At 53.9% G+C, this 21,399-nt stretch overlaps 1 protein-coding gene across 17 annotated transcripts in view; it reads left to right on the forward strand.

Moving 5' to 3' along the window:
* Positions 1-21,399, forward strand: part of MAPT (microtubule associated protein tau) — a 68,006-nt gene that overhangs the window by 20,976 nt on the left and 25,631 nt on the right. For 6 of the 17 annotated variants that reach the window (XM_054176904.1, XM_054176911.1, XM_054176908.1 and 3 more), the window contains exons 2-6: positions 11,738-11,820; positions 13,146-13,232; positions 14,579-14,665; positions 16,906-16,971; positions 20,131-21,015. In XM_054176904.1, coding sequence (XP_054032879.1) covers positions 11,775-11,820; positions 13,146-13,232; positions 14,579-14,665; positions 16,906-16,971; positions 20,131-21,015 — 1,171 coding nt within the window. In that variant the 5' untranslated portion in view covers positions 11,738-11,774. Of the gene's footprint in view, positions 1-9,292; positions 9,352-11,737; positions 11,821-13,145; positions 13,233-14,578; positions 14,666-16,905; positions 16,972-20,130; positions 21,016-21,399 lie in introns of all 17 variants that reach the window. The other 11 variants (XM_054176914.1, XM_054176915.1, XM_054176919.1 and 8 more) reach the window with 6 other exon arrangements.

Consider the following 21,399-nt stretch of genomic DNA (forward strand, 5'->3'; position numbering starts at 1 on the left):
GCTTTTCTGTTCCCTTTTGATGCTGCTTGTACAGAATCAGGGCTTCTCATTCCTTGGGGCTTCCTTGCCCTGTCACCACCCTCACCTTTCCCCATCTCCATGCCAGCAGCTGCTGTGGGAGTCACTGATTCCCCAGTCTCAGCAACCTTTGGGTCCCAAATGGGTGTGAATGAAGCCAATGGGACCACCCTTGCTGTGGTGATGCCTCAAAGCGCTTCTGCTGTGAACCCAAACCCATCTCAGCCCTTAGAGAAAGGTGTCCCCAGCTCCAACCCCCACCAAGGAGTCAGTTTAACTATAGCATGGGGGAAAAAACCAGGGAGAAAGATGCATTTTTGAGGCTTTCTTCTGAGACTCTTTATTTTGCATCTCCCTCCTATTGTTCTGTTCTGTCTTTGAAACCTGAAGGAGGTTTTTCTAGCCTCTTGAGTAGACAACTTGAAACTCCACACAGTTCCTCAGCTGGCTGCATATCAGGCAGTGCCTGCCATCAGTGAGCTCTCCATCCATATTCCTTCTTCTGTCAGCTTCTGGGGAAAGCAGTGCTTGGAGAAGCACACAAAGGAGATGAAAAGCAAGTTGCTTATGAATTATGAAGAGCCTTTCAGGCTGATGTTGTTTCACAGGGCTGTCACTCCATTTTAATTAAGTCATTCAGGTGGAAGGAGGCTTTTGCTTTTGAAAGCCCTGTTGGTGTTTGATCACCTTTCAGAGGTAACACTGAAAGGTGTTTGTTCAGTTTTCATTTGCAAGTCAGGAGGGTTGGGTGCTTCCTGCCTGCCCTCACTGATTAAATAACGGAGGAGGAAGGCACTGCCAGGCTGAGCACAGGGCACCACAGCCAAGGGACTCAGAGAACTGCCTGGTTGGAAAAGACTTTGAGCTCACTGAGTCCAGCCACAACCCAGCATCTCCCTGTTCACAATTAGTTAGACCATGTCCCTAAGCTCCTCATCCTAACGTCTTCTAAACCACTCCAGGGATGGCGACTCCACCACTTCCCTGGGCAGCCTGTTCCAATGCCTCATGACCCCACTGGGGAAGAAATGTTTCCCAACATCCAACCTGAAGCTCCCCTGGCAACTTGGAGTCATTTTCTCTTGTCCTGTTACTTGGTACCTGGGAGAAGGGGCTGGCCCCCACCTCACTCCAAGCTCCTTTTCAAGGAGGTGCAGAGAGCAGTGAGGTCTCCCTTCAGCCTTCGCTTCTCCAGGCTGGACAAGCCCAGCTCTCTCAGCTGCTTCTCACAGGGTTTATGCTTAAGACTCCTCCTCAGCCTCATTGTCCTCTGCTGTGAAGAGAGACTGAGACCTGGGGTGGTTCAGTCTAGAGAAGAGAAGGCTGAAAGAGGATCTGATCAGTGTCTATCAATCTGAGGGGTGGGTGCCAAGGTGCAGGTGCCAGGCTCCTTTTGGTGGTGCCCAGTGATAGGATAAGGAACAATAGGTACGAGCTGGAGCACAGGAGGCTCCACCTCAACATGAGGAGAAACTGGTGTTGGAGCCCTGGAGCAGGCTGCCCAGAGAGGCTGTGGAGTCTCCTCTGGAGAGATTCCAAACCCACCTGGATGCATTCCTGTGTGCCCTGCCCTGGGCAGTCCTGCTCTGGCAGGGGGGGTTGGAGTGGATGATCTCCGGAGGTCCCTTCCAACCCCTGACATTGATTCTGTGAGCCTGGAAGTCAGCTGGGTGATCAGCTGAACATTTTGTGGCTGGTGTGGAGGATGGAAGCTGCTGGGTTGTACCCAGGGATGAGTACTAGAGTGTGGAGCTCCCACAGCTCTGCTCTCTCCTGCTGCTGCCTCTTTCCTTGGCTCCCTTACCACCGTGTGGCTCTCCCCCCCCGCACTCAGCCGCAAACTGATCTGCCAACGCCTGGTTTATTTTGGGCCAGCTCTGTGTGTAAATGGAGCCCTGAGCTCCTGGGCTCGTGATCCCTGGATTGCTGCACCCTTTGGCTCGCTGCAGATCCAGGCTCTCCTGCTGTGATCAGGGCTGATCCCACGGCGGCTCTCGGGTGGTGCCCCCTCCATCCCTGGGCTGTGGCTGGAGCCCTGTGTGGTGGCCTTGGGCCCAGGGGTGAGTGGGATGCAGCTGCTGGGCTGCTCCCCTCAGGCAGGCACCGAGGGAGCACTCATCTCCTGGCACCAGAAGGGCAGTGGGGGGTGCAGTTTTGTGCCCCTTTGTGAGTGGCAATGATGTCGTCTGGCACAGATGACGCAAGGCTGGGCGCCACCAAAGCACAGCTGTGTGGTCCCTGGCATCTGCTTTCTGCCCCCTCTCAATAGGACACGTTGTTTTCAGCTCTGCTTTTGGTCACCTTTCATTGCCAAGAAGCCTTCTGCCAAGGGATTGAGGCTTTGGGCTGCCCAACTTTGCTTGGGAGCTAAATCTTCCCAGGTGGAGAGTGCTGGAGTGGTCTGCAGGTGGTTAGCCCAACCCCAGTGCTCAAGCTGTGGTCTCACCAGTGCTGAGTACAGAGGGACAATCAATTCCCTGCTCCTGCTGGCCACACTATTGCTGACCCAAGCCAGGATGCTGTTGGTCTTCTTGGCTACCTGGGCAAACTGCTGGCTCATCTTCAGCATCTCTCTGCTGGGCAGTTCACAGCCACTCTTCCCCAAGGCTGGAGTGTTGCATGTTGGCCTTGTTGAGTCTCATACAGCTGGCTTTGGCCCATTAATCCAGCCTGTCCAGGTCTCTCTGTGGAGCTTTCCTACCCTCCAGCAGATCAACACTTCCTCCCAGCATCTGCAAAATTACTGAGGGTGCCCTTGAGGGCTTCCAGATCAGTGATAAAGACATTAAAGAGAACTGGCCCCAGTGCTGAGCCCTGGGGAGCGCCACAGCAGCTCCCTGGTTCTGCCTCGTCTGCTCATCTTGCTGGAGCTGCAAGTTCATCTTTGTTCATCCCACTTGCACAGACCTTCCCTGTTCTCCCTCCCTCTTCATGGAGTACTGTTTGTAGCTGATCTTACAGTTCCTCTTGGAAGAAAGGTGCAGCAGTTGCTTGGTTTGGACCAGTTTCCACGGGTGGGTTGTGCTGGGGTGGGAGATTGCCATGGATTGAGCAGTTGGCTTTGCTCAGAGCAGTGCTACCCTAGCTGGGCTTCTGCTATAGCTTTCCTTCTGCTCACAGGCCAGGCCAAGCCGTCTCAGTGATGCCTTCAAGCCTAGCAAGCTGCTTAGAAAATGATTATGCAGGCTAGGCAGTGGGAGAAGAGCTGTGCTCTCACTTCTGGCTTGGCTCTCCTGGGCATGAGTGCAGGACAGTGCCATGGATGTGGCTGGGGTGTCTCAACTCATCCTCTCACTTCTGGCTTGGCTCTCCTGGGCATGAGTGCAGGACAGTGCCATGGATGTGGCTGGGGTGTCTCAACTCATCCTCTCACTTCTGGCTTGGCTCTCCTGGGCATGAGTGCAGGACAGTGCCATGGATGTGGCTGGGGTGTCTCAACTCATCCTCTCACTTCTGGCTTGGCTCTCCTGGGCATGAGTGCAGGACAGTGCCATGGATGTGGCTGGGGTGTCTCAACTCATGCTTGTTGCATCTTGCAGCTGAAGCAAGGTCAGGCTGGCACTGAGACCTTTGTGGGTGGTGGAGAAAAGGAGCTGTGGGGAGCCATCACATAAAGCTTTCCTGTCAGGTCCCTGCAGCCTCCTGTGAGAGGAGAGATGCTGCTTTCAGGATCCTTGCCAAACTCCACAAGGAAAACTGTATTTATTTCCTCTCTAAATGTCTTGTGGCCCTTGAGCTGACTAATGGCTCTCACTTCCTGACCTGGACCTCAGTGCTGTCGATGGCTGTTAAGGGTTGGCATCATTTCACTTAAGGCTCTTCGTTACTGGACATACTTTGGGGGTGTAAATTGCTATCTTGGCTTTTAGCCCCTAACACTTTGTACAACACAGGCCTGCAGGGACTGTTCTGGAGCCTGGTTCAGCCACCAAATGCTGTTCAAATGCTGTCAGGGCTGCTCATGGCTACCACAGTGTTGCTCTTAGCTGGGTCATGAGGTGCATCCGGAGTTGATCAATGGTCTGAATGCCACAGGGTGCCCTGCCCTGCCCTGCTGATGGACCATGCACACCTTCAGCCCACCATGGGGACAGCACATTGGAGGATTTTTCTCTTCTCCTTCTAGGTTATGCCAGGCTGAGGGTGGGCATGGCAACATTCAGCTAGTTGGAGGCCACTGGTTGTAATCCTTTGTCGTTGAGGAAGCAGCTCCAAGCCTGGCAGTGAAACATGCCACATGCCAGCCTGCATCTCATCTAACTGGTGAGAATGGCAAAGCAATTGCAGTTGGAGGCAGATGCCCAGGATGTCACCAGTTAAGCTCAGCTCCCAGGCAAGCTGGGTTTGTAGAATTACAGAATCAGAGAATTGTTTGGGCTGGAGAAGATCTTTAGGATCATTGAGTGCAAGGTTAACCCAACACTGACCAGTTCCCTGCTAAACCATGGCCCTCAGCACCACATCTCCATGGCTTGGAAACCCTTCCAGGGATGGGGTCTCCACCACTGCCCTGGGCAGCCTGTTCCAGGGCTTGACAACTCTTTTGAAGAAGAAATTCTTCCTCATGTCCAACTAAACCTCCCCTGGCACAGCTCGAGGCCATTTCCTCTCTTCCTGGCAATTGCTGCTTGTGAAAAGAGAGACCAACCTCCACCTAGATCCAGCCTCCTCTCAGGGAGTTGTAGACAGTGAGGTGGTCTCCCCTGAGCCTTCCTTCCTCCAAGCTGAACACCCTCAGCTCCCTCAGCTGCTTCCCCCCAGCCCTGTTCTCCAGACCCTTCCCCAGCTTTGCTGCATTTCTCTGGACCTGCTCCAGCCTCTCAATGTCCTTCTTGGAGTGAGGGGCCCAAAACTGAGCCCAGCACTCAAGGTGCAGCCTCACAGTGCCCAGCACAGGAGGGCAGTCACCTCTCTGGTCCTGCTGGCCACACTACTGCTGATGCAACTATACCAAATTCTGCCCAGGACCCTAACTGGGTTGCACACCCCAGAGGTACTGCTGGGCTGAGGAGGGGGAACAGCCTCTTCTCCCTGGTGGCCAGTGACAGGACTGAAGGAAATGGCTACAAGCTGTGCCAGGAGAGGTTCAGGCTGGATGTTAGGAAGCATCTCCTCACTGAAAGGGCTCTCAGACATTGCAGTGGTCTGCCCAGGGCAGTGCTGGAGTCACCGTCCCTGGAGGTGGTCAAGCAGCCTGCGGAGCTGGGACATGGTTTAGTGTTGGGTCAAGGGTTGGACTGGATGAGCTGGAAGGTCCCTTCCAACCAAAGCTATTTTGTGATTCTGGGAACTGAAGCCTGTTCCTTCTGCTCCTGGCAACAAAAGCTTAGCTCCCCACCCCCCTTACCTGCCCCCCTCCTGTGCCTCCCTGCGCTGGGTAGGGCTGAAAGGCAGGTCTGGAGAAGGGAGGTTGGTTGGGAAGAGCTGTTAATTATGGGATAGGCTGCTGCTTTTCAGATAGTGTGCCTGGTTAAGAAGAACAGTTCTGCTGGAAGTGGATAAGATTCTTGGGAGGGCTGGTGCTTTATCTGTCACACGGAGGGCGCTGGCGGGGTTTATCTCTGGGCAGCTCTCCCTGCTGCCATTATTCAGTTCTGAGCCTTTGCTTCAAGGTGGGGCTGGCTTTACAGTTTTGGGAAGGTTGAGGGGTTTTCCCCTCCCCCTCCCTTTAATGTTATCTTTTTCCCCAAGAGGGATTTCCCCCTTCCCCCACTGGAAAAGCAAGAAACCCACCCCCCCCAAACCCGAGCATTATCTTTCTAGGCTCCTTCAGAATTCAAAGCAGTTTTCTCCAGCACACAAATTTCAGGGCCATCTTTGTTTGAAGAAGCTTCATCTGAAATGTGCAATTTTAATGAGGCTTCAATTTTCTTCACTCTCATGAATTTGTTCCATGAGTGAAAAGCCAAAGCAAAGCTGAGGCTTTCCCTCCAGAACAAGAAGAGCTTTGGCACGTAGGCAGTGTAGATCTGCTTCTGGGTTTCAACAGGAGGCTTCTGTCCCCAACCTGAGTGGTTGTAGTGAGCAGTGTGGTGGTTGTGCCCCCAGCCTGTGTGGTTTCAGTGAGCAGAGTGGTGGTTGTGCCCCCCAGCCTGTGTGGTTGCAGTGAGCAGAGTGGTGGTTGTGCCCCCAAACTGTGTGGTTGCAGTGAGCAGTGTGGTGGTTGTGCCCCCAAACTGTGTGGGTTTTACCTGTGCTGGATTTTATGACCCTGCTCTGGCAGGGGGCTTGGACTCAATGATCTCTGGAGATCCTTTCCAACCCTCACATCCTGTGATCCTGAGATGGTCAACAGATGGAAAGAAGGAGAGAATGAAGTTCAGCATCCATTGGAGAGGCATAAAATGTCTTCAGAGGCGATGATCCTGGTGAATTGGGCCATATGATTATGGGTCAGGGATTGGCACAGGCTGCCCAGGGAGGTGGTGGAGTCCCCATCCCTGGAGGTGTTCAAGAAACCTGTGCCCATGGCACTTGGGGATGTGTTTTAATGGCCATGGTGGTGTTGGGTTGGGGGTTGGACTGGAGGATCTTAGAAGGTTTTTCCAACCAAAACAATTCTATGATTCCATGTCCTGCGTGTTCCAGGTCCTGCTGGGAGAGCTTTGTGATGCAGAGACAATGGTGGTGGCAGCTCACTGTCAGCCACCTAAGCATTTGGGTTTATTTATTTGTCCATCAGCTGCTGATGAGATTTCATCAGCATCATTGTGCAGGGCTTAAATCTCAGCCCTGCCAGCCTGGCAGGGAGGGCAAGCTGCAGGAGGAGAGCAGTGAGGGGAGACCTCATTGCTCTCTACAACTGTGTAAGAAACCAGCTGTAGTGAGGTGGGGGTTGGTCTCCTCTCCCTAGGTGATGGAATGAGAAGTAGTTTGAGAGTCATAGAGTGGTCTGGGTTGGAAGGGCCCTCCAAAGGTGATCTAGTTCAAAGGTGATCTAGTCCAACCCTCAAACAGCCTGAAATTGCACCATGGAGTTTTAGGTTGGACATGAGGACCACTTCCTTCCTGCAAGAGTAATCAGGGATTGGAAGAGGCTGTCCAGGGAGGTGGTGGAGTCACCACCCCTGGAGGTGGTCAAGAAACCTGTGCCCCTGGCACTTGGGGCCATGGTTTGATGGCCATGGTGGTGCTGGGTTGATGCTTGGACTGGATGAGCTTAGAGAGCTTTTCCAGCCCCCCAAAAACCTCTGTGGTCCTGTGATTCTCTGAATGCTGCACGGGACAGGCAGTGCTCATCAGCAAGGCATCTGGTGAGTGGGCATTTCCCCAGCTGAAAGCAAGATGCTGCAACATCCATGTGGGAGCTGGATTCCCCTCCCTGCCCCTTGCCTGCTGCTGGTTTGGAGGGGTTTTTGTCCTTCTCCACCACTGGCTGCTACATGCAGGTTGGTGCTGCTCCTCTGCCTGCCACGTTGCAGACGTGGTGAGAAGACAGAGCTGTGCTGCATCTCAGTTGCACCCTGTGATGGGCCAAGGGGCAATGGAGATGAACTACAGCACAGGAGGTCCCACCTCAACAGGAGGAGGAACTTCTTCATTGTGAGGGTCACAGAGAGCTGGAACAGGCTTCCCAGGGAGGTTGTGGAGTCTCCTTCTGTGGAGACTTTTCAAGACCCATCTGGATGTGTTCCTGTGTGACCTGTGCTGGATTCTGTGGTGCTGCTCTGGCAGGGGAGGTTGGACTGGATGATCTCTAGAGGTCCCTTCCAACCCCTAACGTCCTGTGATCTGCTGGGAGCTGCTTCTGCTCTGTGCAGCAAAATGGGCAGCAACAGTGAGTCGTTTCCCTCCCTCCCTCCCCCAAAATCACTGTGTCCGAGTTAATCAGCATCCTGGGTGTCGTGCAAGCTGCAGCCAGCCTTTAGGTGCTCTCAGGGTCCTGTGGAGTGGTTTTCTGATGGATGATTGTAGCTTTTGGTGGTGCTTTCCCCTCCCCGCCCCCCCCGCCTTGGAATAGGAAAAAGCAGCTCGCTCTTGTCTCTGAAAAATTAATGGCTGCATCCTCCCGAGCCCACCTCCAGCCCTTCAGCTCTGAGATGGCTGAATCCTGCTGCGTGTGCAGCTCAGAGGAGCAGGGGCTGCCCCTGCCTGGCTGTGAGCAGCACAGCATTAAAAGGCTCACTTGCAAAGCTCAGGAGCTAGCGAGGTGGTCAGCGCCCGAGTGGAGCTGGCGCTGGCAGGTCAGTGAGGCTGCAGTCAGCCCCAGCCCCAGCAGCAGCCTTTGCTGAATCACTGCCTGCTGCTGCTGTGCCAGGCTGGGAGAGATGCTAAATGCTCTATTCAGAGGTCTTTGGCCGTGTCAGATGCTGTCTGTGGAGCCAGGAGATGAGCCTGTGGCGGGGTATGTGAGCTCGCTGGTTGTCAGCTTAGGAGTCCTCTCTGGATGGTGTCCCAGGAAAAGTCTTGTCCAGAGGCAAGGAAGGACTAAGTCATAGAGTCACAGAATCGTTTTGGGTGGGAAAGAGCTTTGAGATCATCGAGTCCAACCCTGAACCCAGCACTGCCAGGGCACCACTAACCCATGGCCCTCAGCACCACATCTGCACATCTTTTCAATCCCTCTGGAGGGAATCTTTCCAGGGAGATCTTTGCAGGGAGGGAGGCTGGGGGAGACACTAATTGCTCTTCTCCAAGAATCAGGTGGGAGGAAAAGAGAGGAGGAGGCAGAGTAAGAAAAGCCAGTGTAAGCCTCCTTTAAATCCAGCCCAGCAGATCTGTCAGTGCTTTGCCTCTGGCTCTGTGGCTGGGAAGCAAAGATGGCAAAATCTGAGGATGTTTAATGAACTGGGCTGGGCTGGGTGGACTCTTAGGCACCACCAGTTGTGAGTGGGATGGGAGCTGCTTCTCCTGTCCAGCTTTTCTTAGCAGCAGACAGGGGAAACCGCAGTAGGCAGTGCTCTGTGTGTGCCCTTGGGGCAGGGAGGTCTCTCCTCTGGACACGTGGAGGCACACGAGCAGCACTTGGTGTGGCATTTAACACTCCCTTTCATGCCCAAGTGGCTTTTGTGGCCTCTTCACTAGGCTCACATTATGTTGTACTGTTCCAGTGCTAAGTGGACCTGTAAATAATATCAGTCAGTGGCCAGATGAGACCAATCAATATGATGCTTTGAGCTCGGGGAGGAGGAGGAGGGCAGCCAGATGTCCAAATAATTCAGGCCCCTGTATTTTGGGGGGGGGGGGGCAAAAAAAACTAGGTGCTTAATTATTTCCTATTTCAAACCTCCTTTTCCCCCCCTCCCCCCCCGTTTTATGGCTGACTTCCTTCCAGAACAAGCTCTCACATTTTCCTTGGTCCAGTTTTCTCACCTGGCTTTGGAGCTGTCTAAGGTAGGAACGAAACTGCGCTGCGGTCATCTTGCCAAGGCTTAGAGAGAAGAAGCTGGGGGAGAGCTCTGGCTCCCTCGCACCTGGAGTTTCTCTTGGGTAATTCCATACATCCAGTGAATTTATTGCCGGTAAACAAAACCCACAGGGGTTTGCTTCCCTCCTGCTGCTGGTAACCTGAGCTCCGTGGCTGGGTTTGTTCGCTGCCGAGTGATTAGGCTAATAGGTGGCTGTTAATCACTGCCAATAGCTGTGCCTGTAACGGCAGCTATTAGGAAGGCAGCTAAAAAGCGATGTCTGTCCGAGGGGAGGAAACGCAGCCCCTGCTTCACAGAAGGGGATGATGCTTGCTGGCAGCTTCGTTTCCTTTTGCAGATAAAGGCACATTAGTGAAATCATTCTGTGCTGCAGCATTTTGCTCCTTCCACTCCAGTGTCCAGCCCCAGCTCCGGGCTGGATTTTGCTGCAACAGCCCCGGGCAGTGCTACAGGCTGGGGTTGGAGTGGCTGGAGAGCAGCCAGAAAAGAAAGGGACCTGGGGGTAGTGGTGGACAGCAGGCTGAACATGAGCCAGCAGTGTGCCCGGGGGACAAGAAGGCCAATGGCATCCTGGCCTGTATCAGGAAGAGTGTGGCCAGCAGGAGCAGGGAAGTCATTGTGCCCTGTGCTCAGCACTGGTTAGGCCACACCTTGAGTCCTGTGTCCAGTTCTGGGCTCCTCAATTTAAGAAGGACATTGAGAGACTTGAAGGTGTCCAGAGAAGGGCAACAAAGCTGGGGAGGGGTCTGGAGCACAGCCCTGGGAGGAGAGGCTGAGGGAGCTGGGGTTGCTCAGCCTGGAGAAGAGGAGGCTCAGGGCAGACCTTATTGCTGTCTACAACTACCTGCAGGGAGGTTGTAGCCAGGTGGGGGTTGGTCTCTTCTCCCAGGCAAGCAGCACCAGAACAAGAGGACACAGTCTCAAGCTGTGCCAGGGGAAGTTTAGGCTGGTGGTGAGGAGAAAGTTCTTCCCAGAGAGAGTTGTTAGTCATGGGAGTGTGCTGCCCAGGGAGGTGGTGGAGTCCCATCCCTGGAGGTGTTCAAGAGGGGCTTGGATGTGGCACTTGGAGCCATGGTTTAGCAGTCATGAGGTGTTGGGTGACAGGCTGGACTTGATGATTTTTGAGGTCTTTTCCAACCTTATTGATTCTATGATCCTGAGTGCTGCCAGAAGGATTCAGGGTTAAGCAGCCCTTGTGCTGTCTTCTCAGCCCCACAACCCTCTTCTCTAGGAGTCCCTGCTCCAAATCCATCTCTGGAGAGTCCTGGTTTATCCCTGTGTGCCACTTTTGGGTTGGGTTTAAGGTGGTCAGTGTATGGTGGTAGCTGTGTATCCCTGCTGGGTGTATCCCCAGGGATGGCAGCCGTCCCTTTGTGGCAGCATCACACCTTGCCAGTGGCCACCTCTGCTGAGGGACTGGTGAGACTGGCAAGTGCTGAGCTTGGAGCATGCAGCAGAAGCACATCTGCACTCAACATGCTGTTCCTGGGGACAAAAGGGTGGCCAAGCAGTGTCCTGTGTGCACCAGGATGGTCACTTTGCTCAGGACATCATACATACCTGTGGCATTTGGATGTTGGACCTGGGCAGAGGTTGCCTCCCTCCTTATTGTGATGGATGCAGTGACTGGCACATGGCTTGGGCACTTTCCCTTGGTTCACAAGGAGCCTTTGTATTTTTTATGCTCTTTTCTATATTTCTTTTTATATGTGTTTATATTTCCCATGTTTTCCTCTGGGCTCCTCCCCACAGGTGAATTTTCCTGTCCTCCAGGTGTGGATTGCTGTGACCTCCTGTGCTTGGAGCTTGGCACAGCTCTGTTCAAGACTGGGGTCTGGCTGGGCCAGCCCTGTTAGATCCCAGTTTGGCATCTTAGCACTCCCAGTTTGGCATCTTAGCCCTCCCTTCCTGCTGTCCTCCCCAACTTTGGCTGGGGCAAGCCATGTTCCTGGTGGATTTGGAGGCACTGGGGTCAGATGTTTCAGCACTGGTGTGGAACCCTGTAGGTACCACGCACCTCGAGCTTTGACCTTCCCTGGGGACAATGCTGAGATTTCAGGGCTCCCCAGGCACAGGGAACAAGTCAGACACCTTCTTGTAGTGACTGAAAAGATGGTTGGATGTTGCTGGCTGTTGTTGGCTGATGGCTTGCAGTAGGACATCATCTCAGAGCTCTCTTCCAACCAAACCAATGCTACGATCCTATGATTTAATGCTCCTGGAAAGTGGTGACAGAGCAGAACTGTCTGGTGGGGCCACAGGGGGGAGCACAGCAGCAGCAGCAGGGCTGCAGGTGAGGGCTGTTGTGTCAGGTTTTGCTCAGGGCTGTCTGTCCTTCCTCTCCTCCTCAGGTAACTTGGCTGAGAGACGGTGGAGCAGCGTCAGGACATGATGGAGGATCACGCAGCTACCCAGGAGAAGCACATCCCATCAGGTGAGAGGGTGTGAAGGACCTGCCCTGTTCACTGCTGGGAGAAGAATGACCTAGTTGTGGATGGAGAGCAGGGCCAGCCTGTGAAGGCTCCTTGGAAGAGAGGATCTGTCTGTCTGGAAGCCTACTGTGGCTCAGCTGGCTGCAGCCAGCCAACAGGAGGTAGCCCACAAGACACTCTGAGGCTCACAGCTGTAGGAGAAGGCTGCTCTTTGCCCAGCAAAGAGCAGAACAACCTCTAGTACCCAGAGCAGTGAGGGTCTTCTTGCTGCAGCTTTGCCAGTGTTTGTGTGCTCACTCCTCAGTTTGCTGTAAGAACTGAGCACTGCTTTTGTTTGGAGACACAGCTCACGGGGGCTGCTTGCTGCCTGCTTTTCTCACCTGCACAGGGAAATGGGAGGGGACTGGCAGAGAGCTCTGGGAGTGGAGGCCATGCTCCATATTTTAGACCTGCATTTCTCAAGAAGCCTTTTCCTTTCTCATTCCACCACGCTCCACAGCTGAGCTTGGAAACCCACCTAACGCCAGCAGACTTGGGGGGGGGGGGGGGACTCACTCCTGGCTATGCTCCATATAAACATCATCTTAATTTTCTTTTCTTGAGGTGCTTTGGACACAGCTTAGCCCAGATAAATGGCTTGTCTCTGTCCTGGAGAGAATCCATAGCATCCATTCATCCCAGGCTCTGCAGTGCATTTCAGTCTGGTAGCTCCTCTCAGCTTGTATCCTCAGCTTCACACATCACAAGCTCCCAGGGATTTTACTTATGTTGCTTTGGATCTTCTTTTCCAAGTCATTTCCTCCAGTTCTCATAATTTTATTTGCCCACAATCCTTGCAGAGAGGAGACTTGTGCCTCTTGCCCTGCTCTTCCAAAAGATGACTTTGGCAGCCCAGCTTTTCATTGTGTGCTGCACTGAGCCCTTCCCAAAGCCCCTGCTGCTTCGCAGCGATTCGACCTAACTCGTCAGGGAAGCTTTCAGCAGCCTGCTCCGAGAGGGAGGCTAAAGGCTCCAGAAGTGGCAAGAGAGGACAACAGTGGCTCAGAAGCTGCACATCTTTTCTGCTGATGTTGTGCTAAGATCTCCCCCCGTGCCTGTGCCATGCTTTTGCTGCTTCCAGCTGCCCAGTCCTCTGGGCTTTCCTTTGGCTGGTGGCTTCCTGCTCGTTCCCCTGGTGCTTTTGGTTGGCATTCCCACGCTTTGCTTTGCTTGTTAGTTTCAGGTGCTTTCTGCTCTCCAAGCACAGTTCCCTTGCTGCTGTGGATCTGGGCAATCAGAGCTGGTGACTCACAGGGCCTTGTTCTCTAAGCATGTGACTGTTTTCCAGGCTATCCCCTTCAGATACCAGTCGATGATGGATCGGATGAGCCTGTTTCTGAAACATCTGACGCTAAGAGCACCCCAACTACGGAAGGTGGGAGCTCTTTGACTTACTGCTTGCAAACCATGATGGATTGGGGGCGTGCTAAACCTTGCCTCACCCTGGTGGGGTTCCTCAGGAAGAGTGTCTTGCACCCCTGGACAAACACTCTTCACTGGTCTCATCACAAGTGACCTTTCCCACTCTGCGGAACGAGACAATGAGCTTTGAGAGGTGGACAGGGAGTTGGAAGGGAAGAGAAGCTGAAGTGTTTGTTGGAGTTCAGGAAGTTGCTTGTGCTTTGTTTCCTTTTCAGACAGGTCCCTTGAGCTCAGCACAGCCAAGAGCAATCCCCAAAGTTGTCTGCTCCCAGGGCCAGAGGTTTGCAGCGTTGTGCTCCTCCCAAGATCCGAACGGCACATCCCGGTCACTGGGTTCCCTTGCAGAGATAGCAGCACCTTGTAGCTCTCTTTATTTTTTAGCCCCCTCTGTATTTACCTGGTCATTAGCACAGCAAGATTCCTGCTGGAATGATGAGATGGGCAGAATCTGTGCATGAGCCACACTTTGTGCCACGTTGGCAGGACTCGGGGCACGTCTGTGGTGCTCCAGAGCGTTATCTGAAGGCCATCTTTGGAGAAAGAATCTTCATTCCAAAGTGGTCTGGAGGCTTTGGTTCTCTGTTTTAATTAACTGCACTTTTGGTGCTCCTCTGGCTGCTTGAATCCCCAGTATGTCCCTCTTGGAGACTTCAGGGAAAGGTTTGCAAGCTGTCTCTAAAAGAAAGGTGGACAGAGCTGCTGAGCAGTTCCAGCCCTGTCCTGCGGAGCTGTGGCCTGAGATTGTCTGTGCAGAGGCTCTGTGCCTGTGTATGAGGCTCAAGAAATCAGTATTTAAAGCCTGCCTGGTGCAGAAGGGGATCTTGTCCAGCTGGGAAGGGGGACTGGGACTGTCATGCCAAGCAGAAGTCCCTCTGGTAGCTGGAGCCAGGTGTCTGCCTCGGCGCTGCCCAGAGAGCGATGCAGCCGTGGCGCTCAGATGGTTCTTGGAGGGATCTGCTGGGAGCTGTCCTGCTCCAGACCAGTGATGTTCCCATGCAGGTGGCATCACCATGCACTCAGCTCAGTGGCTGCCTTTAGCTGTGTGTTTCCAGAGTGGTTTTGGCAAAGCCTCCAGCTGCGTGAGGAGTGTGCTGGAGCTGTGTGCTTGGTGCGGCAGAGGGCACAGCTCCCTGCGCTGCCGGCTTTGCCCTGTCCTGCTCAGGTGTCTCCCTCCACAAGCACTGGCTGAAGGGAGGGTGCCAGGTGCTTTTCTGAGCAAAACCTTCTTCAGGCACATCCTGGCCCCCCCTGCAGGGTTTTGCCACTCGTGGGCCGTGTGAAAGCTGCGTTGTTTTTCAGATGCCACAGCACCTTTAGTGGAGGAAGGAGACCACGAGGATCAGGGTGGTGTGGAACAGCACGGGGAGATCCCAGAAGGAACCACAGGTGAGGGAGACCAAGGTGCAGCTTCATCTCTTGATGCAGCCAGAGAAGAGAGGCTGGACTGGTTAGTGCTTAAAAACTACACTGCAGAACCTCTTGCAGGTGCTTTGCTCCTGACACCTGCTTCTTGCTTCTCCGTGGCCTGCAGAAATAATTCATAGGTGCATAGAATGGGTTTGGCTTGGAAGGGACCTTGAAGATCATCCAGTTCCAAGCCCACTGCCATGGGCAGGGACACCTCCCACCAGCCCAGGTTGCTCAAGGCCTCATCCAGCCTGGCCTTGAACACCTCCAGGGAGGGGACAGCCACAGCCTCCCCGGGCAACCTGTGCCAGAGTCTCCCCACCCTCACTGTAGAGAATTTCTTCCTAACCTCCAGTCTAAATCTCCTCTCTTCAAGCTTCAGTCCACTCCCTCTCATCCTATCACTACAAGCCCTCATAGAATGTCCCTTCCAGGCTTTCTTGTAGGTCCTTTTCAGGTATTTTCCATCTTGCAGCTGTCCTCTTGCCTTCCCCATGCTGGGGGCAACTCGCAGCCTTTGCTTCTCTCTTTCTCAGCTCCACATCTGACAATCTTTCTGCCTGGTGGCTTTGCCTCCCACCTGCAGGCTAAGTGCTTACCTGCCATCATCTGCCCTCTGCCAGCAGCCCTGCTGTGCTGGTGAGGCGAGGTGGTCACCACAGGACCTCGCTGCTGCTGCTGCTTCTCTCCCTGGTGCTCTGGCTCAGCCCAGCCCAGGCAGTTCTCTTGGAAGCCCCAGGTGAAACCAGGCCACTGCAGCACTTCTGTGCCTGCTGGCGCCTTGTAAGGATAATGCAGAGGAAGTGAAGTGGCTAATTCAGCCTGAATGCTCTGTGGGGAGTAGTTCTACCTGGACCTGGTTTGCCAGGGAGGGCTGAGGGTCTTTCAGGGGCAGAGCAAGAAGCTGCAGCACTGCTGTGCACGTCCAAGAGGACAGGAGCTCCTGGGAGAGTCAGGTCTGTGTGTGAAAAGTGAGTCTGTGGCCCCTGTGTGACAGCTGCTGGCTTGTTCTGGAAGCGTCAGGCAGGACCTGAGAAAGGTGGTGGGGTGGAAATGGGCTTCTGCCAGTGCCTGGGAACTGAAACAAGCCCAGAGCACAGCCCCTTGGGCAAGCAAATTGTCCTGCATCCAGTCCCTGGGCTGCTGGTGGAGCCCTGAGCTGAAGTGCAGTGGTTCTCCTGCCAGCAAGGATGTGCAGTCCTTGCTTCAAGATGTGACTGCAGCAGGGAGCCAGGAAAGCAGCAGTGTGTGCTCAGCTCCTGGGGAGAACAGAGAAAGTCCTGGTTTGACTGTAGAGCTGTGACATGCAAATGGAATGGCAGGATCCCAGCGTGGTGGGGGCTGGAAGGAACCTCTGGAGAGCATCCAGGCCAACCCCCCTGCTAAAGCAGGGCACCCACAGCAGCTTGCCCAGGAGCACAATGGCCAGGGGGGGCTGGAATCTCTCCAGAGGAGACACTCCACAACCTCTCTGGGCAGCCTGCTCCAGGGCTCTGTGACCCTCACAGCAAAGACATTTCTCCTCCTGTTCAGATGGAACCTCCTGGGTTCCAGTTTGTGCCCCTTGTCCTGTCACTGGGCACCACTGAGAAGATTCTGAGCCCATCCTCTTGCCCCTCCAACCCTTTAGCTATTGATCAGCATCGATAAGCTCAAGCTGGCTTGAAAAGAGTCAAATAATAAATGGCAAAACCCCCTTCTGATAAGAGTCAAAGTATCATTGCTGTGAAGAAAATCCTGCTGCTTGAAGGCCCCAGCACTCCTGAAAGGTCAGATCTGTACTGTGTCAAAGAGCCTTGAGCTCACTACAGTGGGCAGGGTAGCAGCCACCAAGGAAGCAGAGCACAGGTAAGAGTTTGGTTGTTCATGTGAGTGCTGCTCCTGACACAACTCTGTGTGCAGGCAGAAGAGGAGGCACAAATCCATGAGTTTCCTTAACAGCCTCTTTTCTGCTGCATCTCTGCCTGAAGGAGCTTGCACTAAGCTACTGCCCAGGATGTGCAAGCTGGTGAAATCCTCCTCCAGCCTGGTACAGCACAGGCTGGACAGATCTAGATCCACGGCTGGCCTGGGCTGATTGCCTGTCTGGTACTGCCCTGCTCACAAACCAACACTGGGCAGCATCAGCAGGGAGGTAAAGCAACCTTCTGGACAGACACCTGATCTTCATTCTCATTTTGACCATGTTTTTCCCCATTCTTTCTCTGAACTGGCACCAGCTGAAGAAGCAGGGGTAGGAGCCACCCCCAACCTGGAGGACCACGCTGCAGGAGATGCCACTCAAGGTTAGTGAATCCTCTGTCCCTGGGCACCAGGTTTTATTGCTGCCCACAGGTGGCTGGGGAATTGACTTCTGTCATGCAAACACTGCACTGCCAGGAGCATTGTGCAGGGCTCCCTCTTCCTGACAGGTCACACATGCTTTGAATCTCCCCCAGCATCCTCATGTTGGGAGGCTGCAGCTTTTCATGCACCATATCTCTCTCTCAGATGGCTGAAGCCCTGGTGCTTGTTTGTCCCATTGCAAAACAGCCTGGAAAAGGTAAAGGACAGAGCTGGGATGTGCAGTTCATGGTTTCATGCAATCATAGAATGGTTTGGCTTAGTTTGGACCTTCAAGATCATCCAGTTCCAACCCATCTGCCATGGGCAGGGACACTTTCCACTAATCCAGACAGCTCAAGGCCTCATCCAACCTGGCTTTGAATACCTCCAGGGAGAGGGCATCCACAACCTCCCTGGGCAACCTGCACCACCCTCACTGTAAAGGTTATCCAGGAGGAGCTGCTCAGCAGTTTTGTGCCCTGAGTGTCACACAGCAAGGAGGTGAATTGCTGTCCTCTGGTTGCTGTCTTCCCAGTGCAAACCACATCTCAGACCTGCCCACTGAGGCCCTGACTTGAACACTGAGGTTGGTTTTTCTCCCCTCATCCCAGCCTTAGGGAGTGTGAGTGACAAAGCCAGGCACGGTGGGCAGGGAGTTGTTTTTCAGACCATTAACTGTGTGTCTGCTCAGATGAGCCAAGAAATGAGCCAGGGACCTCTTGGCTATCTGGAAAGCCTCTCTTGACCTGATGGAAAATTCCAGGATGGGGTTGTCCTCAAAGCACCCAGCACCAGCTGGGTCTGTTCAGCCCCACTCTGGTACTGCTGCCTTGCTAGCACCAGGCCACCACAGCAGTCATCTGCTTCATGAAACCCCATTCTGTGGGGTCGTTGCCTGCAGGGAAATCCCTCCAGCTGCTTGAGCAGCATCTTTCCTCCTCATGGCTGCATCAGAGCCTTTACAGACATCTGTGCCATTTAAAGCATTAAATAGGTCTTTGCCTCCTCTGCTCAGGGCAGAATTCTTGGTTGGCTTTGCTTTCCACACACATGAGCACGGTCCTGTGCAGTCTGCTCCCTGCAGTTAGAACAAACCCTTTTGCTTGCCTCTCTCAGTGCTTCTTGGACTAGCAGCTCTTCTGTATTTAAAACAGTGACACCAGTACAGGAAAAGAAATCAAGGCTGTTAGCAGGAGGGGGATGAAGTTCTCTCTTCTGTCTGCCCTGGCCAGTCTGGTTCTAGCTGCTGTTTCTCAGCAGATATTCCATGAGACCTTCCTGCCATGTGCTGGGATCTTTGCACTGCCAGCTATGGGGACACAGAGCTGGCTGGAGCTCTGTCAGAGCCTGCATGTGGCACTTTCTGGGTTCTTCTGTGACTTGTTACCTCTGTGCAAGTGGACTTGTGATCTCCTGGTTCCCTTTGATGTGGAGGAAAACCTGGTGGCCAACACAGATCCACAGCCTTGGATCTCTCCTTACTGGCTGCCTTCCTTTTTCGTGAGGGTGGGATCTGAATGAATGCTCTTGGCAGTGAAGATGGAGCATGGTAAAGAGGTCTTTCTTTGGAGTCTCAGGTGAAAGAACATCTTCTGAAGCACAGTTGGTGCATTCTGCCAGCCTTGACCTCGTGCTGCAGAAGCCCTGCAGGTGGTGAAGTGCGGGAGAGCTCTGGATGGGGCTGACTGACCGCGTCCCTGCAGCAGTCACTGTCTGTGCTCCTGCTCTTTGTTTGTGTCCAGAGCAAACCAGGACAGTCAGCTGGCTGCTGCACAAGCACCTTTCAGATCCCCCCTGCTTATAAAAGGTGTTTCTTGAGGCCACATTTCAAACATTTACCTCCCAGTTGCTCTTAAACCACCAGTTTGTAGGTCCTCGTGGGGTCATTTCACTTAACCATTATTGTCTCTTAAAACAACATTGAAAGAAGACCAAAGCAGCCTCAGCTGCTTCCTTTTCTTGTTTTAATCCTGGTTGTTAACCTGTCAAGGCAACAATCAGAAGCTCAGTGCTGAAATGCTCTGACCTAGGCTCAAAAAAAGACCAAAAGACTCTTTGAGGCTGGACAAATCCATGCTAGAAGGTTGCACATCTCCTAGGGCAGCTGGCTTCAAAGCAGCTTCCCTGTGCTCAGGGTGAGTTCTCCATTGCTCAGTGCAACTTTGCTTCAGCTGGATGAATTGCTACCAGAAAGGCTCCAGCTCACCCAGAAATTTGGGCTTATTGCAGTGATTGTTGGGTCTGTGTCGTGCACAAGATCAGCCCCAGGACAGAATTCCCCCTTTTAACTCTTCCTCCCCCCCTAACAAACAAAGGAAGAAGAGAGATCTCTGTGACTTCAACTTTTGAGGGTTTAACACTTTCTGCTCTGCCCTAATGCTGGCAGCACTGCTGGAGCTCTCCTCAACCCAAGTGGGATCCCAAACTGCTGTGGCCATGTGGCTACAGCCACTTCTTTTTACTTCTAGTCCTTTCCACTGAGGCTGCCTGCTCCAGTGGCTGGTGAGGTACAGAGCAGTGAGGCAGGAGACACAGGAGTGCTCTTCCCCAAGCTTGTGAGCAGTAGAAATGTTCTGGAGAGCAAAGCAGAGATGGTTTGAGCTCTGGGAGGGTGTTACATGGTGCCTTGATGGTGCCATGTCTGCATGAACAAGTCCTGCAAGGGAGGGGTTTTGCAAGCCTGTGAAGGAGGGGAGGCTGTCTGGCCTACAGGCAGGAAGAGGTGGCCACTGAGCAGCAAAACAGCTGTCCAGTGGTGGTGTTAGGTTAGGGGATGGGTGTGCTCTTGGCTTCTGAAAGCCTCTGTAGCTACACCAGCTCCTAGAGCTCAGCTGTGAGAGGTGGTGGTGGTGGTTGGATACCCAAACCACCTCCAAAACCAGCTCCAGGGAGGAGTCTGCTCTGTGGCTGCAGTGCTCCTGATTGCCATGGGGGTCAGAGCTTCTTCAGGGGCAAAAGCCACCACGGAAGGGAGTCCTCTGCTCGGTGGAGCGGTGTGGGACTTGCTTTTCTCCTTGTCCTAAGAGATCCTCAGTCTCTCTTCAGCATGACATGACTGACTTCTTATCTGATGTGCTAATTCTTTGCCCATGCTTCATACCCTGCATCTTCAACTCCAGGGGAGCCAAGCTCTCCAAAGCCACAGCCTGGCCCTCAGGAGCCTGTGGGAGGTGCGACGAAAAGAGAAAGCCAGCCCACGAAGCTGGCAGCTGGGCTTCCTCAGCAGCCTCTTCTGGCACATGAAACAAAGGCTACCACAGCAGCTCCCACCCGGATCGAGGTCACCATCCCAATCCCCCTGGATATGTACCAAGGCTCCAGAGCAGCTGAAGGCAGCAGTGAGTTGTGGGATCGTCGAGGCAGAGAAGGCATCGGCGTGGATCCGGCGCTGGGTCGCGGTGTGCACACCGGGGGGCTGGCAGGAGCAGGGGACACAGGGGACACCCAGGTGAAAGGTGAGCCCTCTCCTTTGTGTGCCAGAGCTCCCTTAAAAGAAGATGTCAGTGGCCAGGAGAGAGATGAGGATCGTGATGTTGATGAAGCTTCTGAGCAGAACTTGCTTGCCCCGGTGGGTCAGGTTGGTTCACCAGGACCTGGAGTGGGCTCGAGTCCAGCAACAGCCACGGAAGCTCTTGAAGAGCATGGCTTTGGAGAAGACAAGTCCAAAGATGTCCTCAGAGACATCCCAAGAGAGGGTGAAACCGACTCACATAAGGTGGGAGAGGACCAAAAGGAGAGGAGACAGCTCCTGAGCGGGGAGGAAGATACAGAGGTTACCCCATCAGAGCCTTCTGAAGTCATCTCCCAGCCAGAAGCAGAGCCAAGGGAGGGGGAAGATTCTGCACCCTTGCAAGAAACAGCTGCTGAGCTAAAAGGTGATGCTGCAGGCCAAGATGCTGCTTTGGAAGAGGCTGTGCCAGACACAGGAGAACGTCAGACCCCCAAGAAGAAGCCCTCTGCCCACGCTGCAGCTAAAGCTGCCAGCCGTGTCCCTCTGCTGCAAGGTGTGTGCCCCCCCCTCTGCCTGCCCTCAGCTCACCCTGCTGGGGGCTTGCTCAGGACAAGGCTGCCTGACCCAGCAGCTTGCTGCCACCTCTCCAGTCCTGCTGCTTTGGGACCGTTGCTGGGAGCCGATGGACGACCTTGGCGCCGCCGCTTCTCCCTCCCTGCCCTTCCCTCTTTACTTTGCTCCTGGGTGTCCTGACCCCAGAGCCTTGTGCTTGGGTTTGGTGTCCCCTTGCATGGTGCTGGCCTGTCCCCAGTTATGTTCTGTTCAGCTGGTTTTGGTTTGGTTTCCTTGGGTCTGTGGGGTGGGTGCCTTAACGCCTGCCTGGCACCTGCCCAGGGAAGATGGAGACCTGGAGGATGACCTTCTGGCATGTTGGAGT

Source organism: Dryobates pubescens, chromosome 36 (assembly GCF_014839835.1).
Source record: "Dryobates pubescens isolate bDryPub1 chromosome 36, bDryPub1.pri, whole genome shotgun sequence".
Taxonomy (NCBI): Eukaryota; Metazoa; Chordata; class Aves; order Piciformes; family Picidae; genus Dryobates; species Dryobates pubescens.